Consider the following 12,801-nt stretch of genomic DNA (forward strand, 5'->3'; position numbering starts at 1 on the left):
CTCCTGTTTAGTGAAGTCAATTTCACAAGAAAAGTGAAGCAGAGTTTTGATTCAAGCAACCAGAGGAGACACTTGTAATCTAAAAAACCTGGATATCTGAAGAACAGATCTTCTCTGTGGGGAACACAGAGCGATGCAGGGACGCAGATGAGTGGGAAAAGGAATGATAAGTGGGAAGAGAGAGAGTGGGCTGGAAAGATGGGTGGACCTGGCAGAAAGATGCACCGAAAACATTCACTTTGAAAGTAACTCAGCAGCAGCAAAGACAGGGCAGCACATTTCCATCCTCGAGAAGAAAACTGGAAGACTTTTCACATAAAAGTTTGGGAGGATGCCACATCTTGTGTTTTCAATCTTTGGACTGAATCGTTCCACAGACAAGACACGGTTCCTCGCCAGCCTGGGTAATGAGAAACAAAAATATTTGCTTGATTGTGTGTGTGTGTGTGTGTATGTGTTGCAAGGGGATAGAAAGTGGGAGAAAGAAAGAAGATAATGGGGCTATTGTGGCTGTTGGGAGCCTAATATGACCCAGTTATTCTTCGCCCACCATGCTGTGTGTGTGACAGAGTTCACATATTATCATTATCAGTGCTACAATCTTAAATCGCTGCCATTTTCAACTTGGAGAGGGAGCAGGTGGAAGTCATCTGGTTTCAGAGAGTAAAGATTAGGAGCCAAACCCAGCTGGCTTTGTGAATGGACACTTTTATGTGTGTGTGTGAGAAAATGGACTTTTTGGAATTATGGAGGATGATGAAGTATTTCTCTGACAGGATTGTGAGGTGCACATGTGTCTGAGTGAGTATATGTTTAACTTTAAAATGCTAAAATAAAACTTAGTGTCATTTAATTTTCATGTGAATGGGGAGTACAGCTTGTTTGTGTGTATGCTTTACTCTGCAGATGTTGAAATATTGATAAGCTATGAGAGACAGATGTGAGAAAGGGAGCAGAACATCTGTTTGGTGGGCGACTCAAAGGAAAAATTTTTGGGGGAATATCAGCGGTTTCCTGTTGTTTGTTCTGGTTCGTCTGACTGATCACATGATGTGAGTCGGTTCTTTCTGTACAGATTATTGTTGCATTGTATGAGAACAAAGGCTAAATATGAAGATTCAAATGCCACTAGTGTGTGAATATTGTTAATGTGTTGCTGTATAACAAGAAAGGTTAGGATAATATTGCAAAAAGTGTCCGTGTTTGTGCTGCAGATGACATTCATCTCTCTAACCCATCTGTAAATCAGTCTGTTATCATTCCTCCTTCATGATGGTCTTTCCTGCCTCTCCAGCAGCCTGTGTCCCATCACAACAAGCCTCAGTCAAATTTAAATGTGGGCCAGGGTTTGGGCAAAGGTCGTGTTTTGACCTGTCAGTGTCAGCAGAAGAGGCTGGATTTGTGAGAGGAAACACTGACTGAGAGCCTCAGTTTAGTTCAAGGAAGTCCCTGCTGTCATACGAGCAGAGAGGTGAGCAGTGAGCTGTTTCTCATCAGCCATCAACAGCCTGAATGCTTGTTGATCTCTAAGGCTGAGCCACCACTTGCATGATTGTTACCATCCTCCGTCCTTCCGCCTGCCCACTGTCATGCCCAGACACACTGCACAGACCTGCACACATCTGCTGCACAGCATTAGTGTGTAACTGCAGGACACACAACCTGACCGATGCAAAGAGGAAACCTTCACACTATCTATGTTTACATGAACCCCAATATTCCACTTTTAATCAGAATATAAGCCCAATCTGAATAAAAATGTCTCATGTACCCACGTCAGTCGGAACAGGCCACCCTGATCAGAAAGGATTTTCAATCAGGTTGAGAAGAGCGATGTAAACAGGAAACGTTAGCGCCTAAAAACTATGTAAACATTTATAAATAAATGTAAACTGCAGCATGTAAACTGCACATGTTATCAGAACGCCCATGTAAACAGTTAAGTTGGAGTCTCTGATCAGAATGATTTCAAGGTCAAGCCTGAAGAAATATCATCCACATGACTGCGGCTACTGACTGTGCAGCTGGCAGGTGTCCCATCCTCTACAGCTTTGAACTTTCATCATGATCCCAGAGTGCTCAGAACCTAACTGAGGCATCTCCACCGTCACTTCAGGCTCTCAGCCAACACCTTATATCTGAAGCACTGAAGGGACGATAAAGTTATTTTATATCTAGTTATTATTAAGAAATACATAAATATACACGACCATCCAAATGTGTGGGTTCACTTAGAAATGTTTTTTTTGAAAGAAAAGCATTTTTTTTCAATGAAGACAACATTAAATTAATCAGAAATACAGACTAGACATTGCTAATGTGGTAAATGACTATTCTAGCTGGAAACAGCTGATTTTTAATGGAATATCTACATAGGGGTACAGAGGAACATTTCCAGCAACCATCACTCCTGTGGTATAATGCTACATTGTGTTAGCTGATGGTGTTAAAAGGCTAACTGATGATTAGAAAACCCTTGTGTAATTATGTCAACACATGAATAAAAGTGTGAGTTTCCATGGGAAAAAAGGAAATATTGAACGGTAGTGGATATATTTCTTTCTGATTACTTTTTTCTGATAACTTATTAATACATTGAAAGAAAAACAAACAAAAAAACAACTGTAAAAGACAAAATAAAACAAAAAACCCTCACAATATTGTGGTAACTGAGGCACCAAAAATATGTTTGTGAGAACACATTAATATTGCATAATTTAAATAAATGTTTAATGAAGGATCTTTACATGTATAAAAACTACCTAAAATATATAATAATGATATATATGAGACATTTTTTTGACTTTCATGAAGTTCCTGTTTCAGTACTTATTTCTAATCTTTGTAATAAAAAAACATCAAGTATCTCACAATTTACCTATTAAAAATAAAAAGGAAATATTGTAGAATTTATGATAAATGCACAAATGTATATAATCAGTCTTTTTATCATCATGGAATTTTAATACTTACTCACAGTTACAGGTTTTAAATGTTATTTCACATTAGACGTGTAAATCCAGTCTATTTCTGTAGTTTTTTGTTTTTTGTGTATCTAAAAATAATAAAGTTAAAAAGGAAAAATTCCATAAAATTCCGTATTTTTTTTAACAGTGTACTGAGTTTGGGGTCTTTATATAGTTTGACTTTTACATTTTTTTTTTTTTTTAACTTTTTAGTATTACTATAGCAATATTCGTTATTTTACTTTCAATCATTGCTAATATACAGTATGTGCTACAGAAAATGAAACAAGATGTTCCATCACCACAAACCTAAAAATAACTGCATTAATTGATTATGAAATTTTGTAGAGTAGATACTGACGACTGTTTCCTCTCATCTGCTGCGTTTCCTTATTGGTGTGCTATAGTGATTAAATCTTCATGCGTAATCCCCAACTAAAGGTCCGTCAGTAAATGTTGTCCCCTCAGCTGGAGCCTCCACATCATCTCCGAGGACGACTGACTCACAGCTTCGACCTTCTCTGCAGACTTTGCAGTCAGTCTACAATCCATCTGGTTACTTAGCTGCCTGTTTGTTTTTATTTTCCTTAGTGAGTCATCATCTGCTTCACTTCCTCCCTCTCCTCTCTGGCCCCCAACCATGGGAAAAGCCTTGAGAGATCAATAGCGGAGTCTTTCTCCCACTCTCTCCTACTCTCTGTGTTTGTCTGAAAGCCAAATAGTTCCTGTGGGACATCTGAGAAGATGCTCACATGTGTTCGCTCTCTTCCTGTGGAACGTAGTATTTCTCCGTCCAATCATGACTATTGCACTGAGGACAGTGGATACTTTATAAACCACTCTGATATAAGCATAAATTGTTTGTGAGTGGAAATACCCTTTTCCCAGTTTGTTACATCACAGCTAGGAGCAGGAAGTCACAGGACACAAGGTCTTTTCCATCTCCTACTCCTACACCACGTGTTCTTCCCCTCATGGATCAGACTGTTAACACCTGCTTTACCCATAGACAGAACCGAGGAGGCGGCCCGGCCCTCTCTGTCACCTGGTGTGGTCCATCTGAACTTTCAATCAACCCAGTAGGAGTTGAGCAGGATGTTTTCCACTCAGAGGGTTTATTTGTCTAAAAGAGAGAAAGGGAATCAATAAAAGTTTTGGAGGGCAGAACCGATGTCTGGTCTCCTTCTGCTGCGTGTAACTGTGGGATGTAATTCTGCACCGGGATGGGGAGGAGAAGGGGTTGGGAGGAGGGAAATAGCAGAGGAACTCAGAGAGTCAATGAAAAAAGCACGGCGCAAGACATACACAACAATGTGGACACTGCTCTGTGTGTTAATAATCTTCAGTCAAAGCCATGGATGTAGCTGTGTGGACTCAGTGAGAGCAGAAAGATGGTAAGAGCTGCATGTCTGTCAGCGGACGGAGGAACTGCACTAGGGCTTGAGTTTGGCAGCACTGTTGTGTTTACAAGTTTATGTTGTCCCTCACAAAGTAAGGATTTGTCTTTTTTTATTTTAGTGAACCTTTTTACTGTATTTTCTTTTTTTCTGGTATTGTTTGTCAGTGTTCACTCTCTGTAGAAGTGATTTCTCTTTAAAAGTAGCAGCTCAGACTGTGGAGCTGGAGGGATCTATTTTCAGAAGCTCATGGCAACTCTGAAGGGCATAACTGCCTCCGTAATGACAGGTTACAGTGCAAGGCCCTGCATTTGCAAGCATTAAAAACCGTTCTCCGGCCTGGGTGTGTACGTTAAATCACTGAGGCTTGTGGGAGCAGCAGCATACGTGTGCATATGTGTGTGTGTGTGTGTGTGTGAGTCAGACAGACAGAGACACATTAGCCTGCCCACTCTGCTGTCCTGTGTCTGAGTGCGTGGCTCAAAGAGGGCCAGTGTTGACAGCCGGTGGGCTGACAGCAGAGGCGTGAGGGGTCCAGTGTCAGAGCCGGAACAGAGGGGACGGTGTGTTCTCTGTGTCACTGGGCCCTCTGAGACTCACACACTGGACGTGATTGTCAGATATGTGTGGTTTCGCCTCGGCAGCCTCGTCTGGAGTGACATCAGACGCAGACTGAACGCCCTGTTTGTCTCAAACGCCATGAACTAAAGTGAGAGCGCGGCAGCTGGGGAGGGTTTTTGGCCGTTTCTTTAAGAATTATGACTGATCGGTGATGACAATGTGGAGCGACAAAGAGCTCAAGCATTTGTTTATGATATAAGACTTAATGGGCCTGTGTGTGAATGAGTTGTCATTTTGTGACACACAGACTGGTGGGAAAAAAGCTGATATATATAAAAAAAAAAAAAAAAAACAGAACGAGACATCACACTAAATGGTCTTACGAGAATAAAAATAACACAAATCATCTGCAAACAGGGAATGTGAATCCCATCAGCAGAGTTTCACAGACTCTATTTGGCACCAGTGGCTCACAGCTCTCCTCTGACATGTAAATTATGACATGTAGTAAAGTCTAAGTTTCATTCTTGGTAGACATAACAGACACTAGATAGTGTGCAGTTGTGTCTACCCCAGTTTTGCTTGGTAGGCAGAGGCAACAAACAACCCATGTGTGTGATAGTGCAAGGAGATTTTTAGCAGAAAAATACGGTGAGTCACGCAGGCTGCTGGTGATTGTTTGAGGCACGTCTGCTCCTCGGCTGTTTCCCTCTCGATGAGCAGACAGCTGGATCTAATCTGCAGCATCTGTCTGCAAACATGGAGAGTGTCTGTCTGTAAGATCTGTGTGAGTCACAGTGACTCATGACGGTCAGAGGAGGCGGAGATCTGACCTCGACACACCTGCATAGCCTTCACACCTCCTGCTGTACTGCGGATCAAAGCCACTTTTGTGATGCTCACGTTACATCTTGGAATTGTTGTGTTCATTCTCTAACTTGTAAAATCAGTGCTAGGCTGAGGTATAAATGAATGACAGCTTTCTTGACGGACCGTTTTGTCTATAGTTCTGGAGAAACAATTACTCCGTACAACGGTTTGGTCACATGGGCTTACAACTGGGGCAGAAGAGTTTCTAAGGAAAGCACTGTTCCCATTGTAGTACAACTGTAGTAGCAGTATTCCCAGAGCTCCCATTCATGCCCTGCTGCTGTCTCTCTCTCTATCTGCTTCAGGACCTTCATGTGTCAGATAATTCTGACAGTCCTGCAGACATGGAGCGCGTGAGCAGGACTAAAGGGGAACATGGACGACAGATGCACCAGGTCTTACAGGTGAGTCGCTTTTTTTGATTACCAGTAGCATCCGCTGTGAGAAGTATATGATTCTAAAAGCTATATTTTAGCAATTTGATCACCTTCAAATGACATAGTTAAAGAATCTGCCACCTTTTACAGTGTATTTATAGCACATGTTAATTCTACAGCTTTTAAATGCAAAGACAAGCGAGGGTAGTTTAATCTGTATTTCTGTCATTGAATAATGATTGTATGTGCCTTCATTTTCAGCAAATAACTTTGACTTTTAAATAATTAATCTTTCATTAACGTCATACAATTTTCTGCAGCAGACAAACATCTGGGTTGTACACAGTGCTGTTTCAAAGACCATAAACTGCATTTACCGAAAGATAATAAGCATTGGGCAGCTGTTGTAGTTAATAATACAGACATATTGCATACTTCTATGGTAAAATTTTGTATTCTTAATATTTTAACTGCATTGTATCATCAGAGTTGTAATATTTATCTGTATCTATAATCTGTATCTTATTTATTGGTTAAAAAAAACTAAAAATGCACATTTCTGAGTGAAGGCCTGCAGTTTCAACTGAGTACTTGTGCATCTTGATTGTTTGCTATATATCATATTAGCTGTTCATACATGTAGTTTTCACTTTCAATGTCTAGTACAAAGCGTTGCCAACCTCACGAGACTCTTCAGATGTGTAAATTCGATCCATATGCAGTGTGTTTAAAGCAACTTAATGGTTTCAGGATCATGTAATAATGTCTTTCAATTGATTTTGTTTTGACAGAACACTCCTTTAGACCTGATTGAAACAGGCAAGTCTCTGAAAGTCCAGGCAGAGCGCCCCCACCTGGTTAGTTTGGGAAGTGGACGCCTGAGCACAGCCATCACTTTACTGCCACTGCTGGAAGGTGACGACCTGTTTGTGTTTGTGGGTTTGTGTGTTGAGGGGAGTGAGTATGTCTTTGGGTTCGTTAAACTGCTGAAGACAGAGTACTAATTTAAAATGATGGTAATTCTCTCGAAAGAAGTAAAAGTTATTCACTATTCATTTTATAGATACCATAAAACTTCACCAGCAGCGCGTTAAATCCTAATTATGAGGCACCATTACAGTGACTATAACTGTAAGTGGTGCTTTATATCAGGAAGTTCAGCCTGCTTTTAGGTCTATATTGTAAACTGCAGTTTGTGTAAAAACCCAGACATCCTCTCTGTACCGACTATAGACACTGTAATCTTAGCACCATAAGAAATACAGACACTTCTGTAAGCGAATTATCCAAAATAAGTCAATTGTTCTTTAATTAAGATGTGGTACAACCTCCCAACAGTGATGTACTGACAAAAACTGATGACACATCACCTTCTAACCATCTTGTTGTTTCTCATGCTGAGCCACAGTGGCAACTATCTGCACATCTGCCTGTGATTTTCTTGCACCATTTGTCTTTCACTGAGCCTTAACATCACAGAGGAAGACAGAGCAGAGGGTGTGACAGTGGCGCCCCAGAGAAAAGCCTTCTGGGATTGTCTTTGTGCTGTACCTCCTCTGTGCTATCAAATAAGAATAAATAGTACGTGTTTATGTCAAGCCAAATCTCTCGCTCTAAGTCAGTGACAGAATAGAACAGATAATCAAATTACAGCACAGTATATATATATATAAATAATAGCTGCAGATGGTTGTATTAATTCCACTGACAACATGCCTGTCATCTGCCCAGCTAAGCACATCTTTGTACACTAACACCTGTTGTTCAACATTCACTCACATGTTGACTGTTCGTGACTCCGCCCGTGAGGCCTTGACCTGAGACCCTGCCGGCTTTGAACTTCAGACCTAATTATGCATCACAAAAGTATTCAGGTCCATGCGGCTCTCCAGTACTGAGAAAATGTTTTCTCTGGTTGCAGGGAAAACCACACTGGGCAGCGAGGGGACAGATATCCCCCTGCAGGGCCCCGGCATCGCAGCTCACCACTGCTACATCGACAACCAGGCAGGCAGCATCACCTTGTACCCATGTGGGAACCAGTGTTCTGTGGACGGCCTTCCCGTCACCAAGCCCTATCGCCTTACACAAGGTAGCACAGACACAGGATTAAATGACTGCTGGTGCTAAAGGCAGTTCGTCTGGACTCACATATTTAATTACAGTTAGCAGTTTTGTCTTACTAAATGATTACAAGTGATCTGGAGGACAACATGATTGAAAAAAAAAACTGTCTTCTTAATCTGAGCAGTCATACTGATGAACTGTAGCCCACTGTAGTCACACAAAACTTTGAAAAATATACTGCTGAGTATTAAAAAGTCTAGGTACTGATGATTAATATGATATTCTTAAAACATAATACTGATGTAATGTCAATAATGTGGTATCATTGGAAAGAATTCAGCACCAGTAACTATTGGGTTTCCTACACTTTCATTTTGTGTGTAATTCATTATTGTTTTTACTTTTTTTTTCAAATTTTCTATAACTATCACAGTGATAACCTTAACTCATTAGGCCACCATAATTGTGTAATGAAAATCTGACATCATGACAGCCCGTAATTGGAGGCAAAGCCAACACAAACACTGTCCAGCTTCACAATAGCAACAGTCTCGTGTCCTTCCAGTAACATGTGTACCGGATGTAAAAAAGCCATAAGAGTCCCTCCCCCCTCAGTCCCCTCTCTATGGGATTCAAGCCAGCAGCTACAGCAAAATGTCATTTGAAGCCGGTGTGTGTGGAGGCAGCAGCTGCTGATCAGGAATACTTCAGACTTTGCTGCATTCAAAGGACAATCAACATTCTGAATGAAACTACCAAGGAATGAAGGAAACTGTTTCATTTATATCTAACGGAACGATGTTGCAGCACTTTGGACTCTAAAGGATGAAATAACACACCTGTGGAATACTTTGAAATTAAACTTACGTGTGTGGAAATACTTTATCAGGCACACTTCAAAGACACCAGAAATGCAGGGAAATAAGGAGTTGATGCCATTCACTGGTTAATTACATGTAAGTTAAACTAGTCAGTGTGTTTATGGTAATTAACTAGTCAACACACTGCCTAATGTTTGGGAGCATGAAGACAGGACAACAGGAATAGTCAAATAATATGGAAACTTTTTCAAAGACTGTGACTGAGTTCTGTATCAAGACAAATCAACAACAAGAGAAGATATTCTCCAGGCTGAATGGTTGTTTGCAGTGAAAACAAATTAAATTAAACCGTACTAATACACTGGTCTTCACTCACTCCTCCCAGTTTTTAAATTATTTAATGCTAATAAACCGGACAGAATCCTGACATTGCTTGCATACACACCACACATGCACTGTGGCCTCTAAAACTAAATTGAATTATTTAGGCCTCTGTTTAGTTTATATGTGAGAAAACTTACAACTAAATTTTAACAATAAAAAACAACAAACAACTACGTATTAACCATTAGCCCACTTATTTTTTAGAGCTGTACTTTAGGTTTAATGGTAATGTGAATAGCATTGGCACTGTTAAAACTGATAATTGATAACTAATACATCACTGACAGCTTTCTACGAACACGCTCTGCTCTCCTGACAGGCTGCATGCTGTGTTTTGGTCAGTCGGCCTTTTTCCGCTTCAACCATCCAGAAGAAGCTCAGAGGATGAAGAGCATGCTGCCTGGAGGGAGCCACGGACTGAACGCCATGAAAACTCTTCCTTCTGGTAAAGACCCTGCTTTGATAATTATTCTGTGCTATGCTATAAAGCAAGCTAACTCCAGACTGAACAATTCCTGTGACCCGCAAATAAGCTTGTTGTGTACAAAGGTTTCACTGTTTCCTCAGCAGCTGTTCTGCTTTAGGCACATGCACTAATTGTAAAAATCAATCAGTTGCAATTTAATCTTTTAAGTTACAGATAATTGGTGTAAAATGATAAAAGATGATCACATTGTATAAGTTTTCACACATGGTACACACAAAATATGCAAAAACAAGATTTGACTGGTGATGAATTATGTAAAACTCACTTTAGGTTTGACTGAAATATTGGTTATTATTATCCTTGAGAGGATGCAGAAATAGCTCCCTCAGAACTAATTATCTGTGGCCTACATTGTGATCTACTTCACTTAATCAGTGATTTTCACTCCGTGTGTGACCTCATTGTGTAAAAGGGTTGTTGTAATCTTTGCTGCCAATTTTTTTCCTGTGTGTACGGTTTTTTATATATATATATATGATGTTATATTATTTGGCTCACTGCCTACTGTAACTCCTGTGATATTTGGAATCCATTCTCCTCTGACCTTACTGGTTTAGCTGTCAGTGCCTGAACAGTACGAGTCGCCACACCCTGCCCAGTGTGTTATGGCCCACTCTTTCCTGACCAAGCCCTGATTTCATCTGCTCTGAATGAGGTACACGGCTGCAGCCTTTATATTTAGCTGCTCCAGATCCCTGTAGGATTACAACACATCTAAGGAGCATCCCGACCACTGGGTTTGGTTCATGCAGGAGACTGTGAGCTCCATGACACACATTTATCACTATTTAAAGTGGGCCACTGAGACACTGCCTGAATGTGTGTGTATTTGTCCTTTTATGGACTCCCTCCTTTGTCCTACAGCTGACCTGAAGTGTGGTGGATGTCGAAAGGACGAAGGTGGCGCAAGACGGATCCTTCACATTGTGTGTTTGTGTTTTTGCAACTGTCCTTTAAAGCACAAGTGTTTCTGTCTCCCCTTGCAGACCCCCGCAGTATCCACAATGGAAATCATGAGTCTTATTTGAGCAACCATGACTCCAAAATCAACAGCATGGCAAAAAACCTACAGGACTCCTTGGTGCTAAAGACTACATCATCATCTTCAGAGTTTGGTAAACAGCCTGTTTCGCAACCATGTCCTCCAGAAATACTAAATGGGAGAAACGGATCCACAGCAGGAAACTCCATTTACGAGAACAGCAGTAGCAGCTCCCTGGGCCCGAAACGTGGCAACAAAACTCCTCCGGTACCTGCCAGGTCCTTGCATAGCAATCACACCCCTGTCCCCCATCCACGGAGCTCCCTCTCTGTGGCCTCGAGTGGTACCAGTGGAGGTCAGAGGGCTCAGGAGAGTCCAAAGCCTCTTAGGAGCAAAAGGGCGGAGGCCACATCAAGTCCCACACCACAAATCAGAGGGTCAGGACAGAGCACAGAAAACTCAACTCACAAACCGTCCTCCATCAAGCTTTCCTCAACAGCTCCATCCAGCCCTCGATTAAAAGGCTCCTCCCTACAGAGGAGATCCCACAGCCCCATGCGGGAGCATGGTCAGTTTCTCTCCCTTGTAGAGCCGAGTGGGTCCACCAGCCTGAGAGAACTCCCTCCTCTCAGCCCTTACATGTCTGGCAGAGGGACTCCAGGACCACAGGGCTTGACTGTTAAACCCGTTCCAGAAAGCCCCCAGAGCCACCGCAAACTCACAGCTCCTTCAAAAGCAGAAGCCATGAGGGCCCTGTATGCACAGAGTCCAACACCACTGCCTGGGGTGGAGAAGGAGTCAGGAAACAGGCAGTTAAGGCCTGGCACAGGAGGACTGGGTTCTGTATCAGGTTTGTCTCCTCTCGCTAGTCCTCGTAGCCAAAGAAAAACCTCCTGCATGACTGTGAAAGGATCCTCCAGCAAGGAACTGAATCTCACGAAACCATATACCCGGGAACGCAAAAACAGCATCTCTGAGATTAGTGACAACGAGGACGAGTTGCTGGAATACCACCGCTGGCAGAGAGAGGAGAGGCTACGAGAGCAGGAAATGGAGAAACTGGTAAGTGATCAGCTGTGACGTAAGAGTACATATATGAAATATGAATTCAGAATGGTCTGTTGCACTAATTATCCCTCTGTTAATACTCTGACTTGTTTGTATTTCTTTAAATTAATCACAAACATATTGGGTGGAGCCGTGCCCAGGATGCAGCAACAGTGTCCCTTCAAAATTTGACAGAGGATTTGTTTCGGTGCAACATTTGCAGAGAGACAAGCGCTGTCATTAAATGGGCAGTTTACTGAGAGACTAGTAAGACTGCTTTACTGTAAGATCCAAATGACATTAGCTTTGTATCCAAATTGAGTTCTTGTCTGTAGGGTTTTTTTTTCCCATAATGAAGGGGATTTGGAAAACGATACCATGTAAATAGCAGTAGGGTAGGTGACATTTATATGAAATACACATACAATGGCAGGCTTATACCCACAGCCTACATATGGTCAGTCAAACTGAATTCAATATAATCTTATTGGGTTTCAGTTCTCTATTCTTCGCACCTAATATCATGTGAACTTTACTCAGGAATTCATAAAGAAAATATCTGCTGCTTTGCAATTTTGTCCAAATTATTTGTTTACTCTTTTTTCTAAGCATGAGTGGCATCTGTTACTTTAAATGTGCAAACATCCATTTTTGGCCAAGCAGCCACATTCACACTGATTTGGAGTTGGAGTTCTGGTGTCAGGTGTAAATCCAGTGTTCATCTGTTTTTAGCTATCTTTTGATCTCAGTGTATCCTACTGCATGGTGGTGGAAAGTAAATAGGGACATATTTAACAAACATTCAGAAGTCTGGTATCAAACTCTGCAAAAAAGGAAACAAA

The 12,801-nt window shown here is 41.5% G+C and overlaps 1 protein-coding gene across 10 annotated transcripts in view; it reads left to right on the forward strand.

Annotated features, from left to right (window-relative positions):
* Positions 1 to 233: 233 nt before the first annotated feature.
* The window catches only part of phldb1a (pleckstrin homology-like domain, family B, member 1a), a 30,361-nt gene continuing 17,793 nt past the window's right edge, over positions 234 to 12,801 (forward strand). For 7 of the 10 annotated variants that reach the window (XM_035952802.2, XM_055017295.1, XM_023280209.3 and 4 more), the window contains exons 1-6: positions 4,204 to 4,360; positions 6,100 to 6,198; positions 6,963 to 7,086; positions 8,093 to 8,263; positions 9,763 to 9,888; positions 10,917 to 11,974. In XM_035952802.2, coding sequence (XP_035808695.2) covers positions 4,358 to 4,360; positions 6,100 to 6,198; positions 6,963 to 7,086; positions 8,093 to 8,263; positions 9,763 to 9,888; positions 10,917 to 11,974 — 1,581 coding nt within the window. In that variant the 5' untranslated portion in view covers positions 4,204 to 4,357. Of the gene's footprint in view, positions 405 to 649; positions 802 to 4,203; positions 4,361 to 6,099; positions 6,199 to 6,962; positions 7,087 to 8,092; positions 8,264 to 8,906; positions 9,195 to 9,762; positions 9,889 to 10,916; positions 11,975 to 12,801 lie in introns of those variants that run through there. The other 3 variants (XM_035952803.2, XM_035952804.2, XM_035952806.2) reach the window with 3 other exon arrangements.

Source organism: Amphiprion ocellaris, chromosome 14 (assembly GCF_022539595.1).
Source record: "Amphiprion ocellaris isolate individual 3 ecotype Okinawa chromosome 14, ASM2253959v1, whole genome shotgun sequence".
Lineage (NCBI taxonomy): Eukaryota > Metazoa > Chordata > Actinopteri > Pomacentridae > Amphiprion > Amphiprion ocellaris.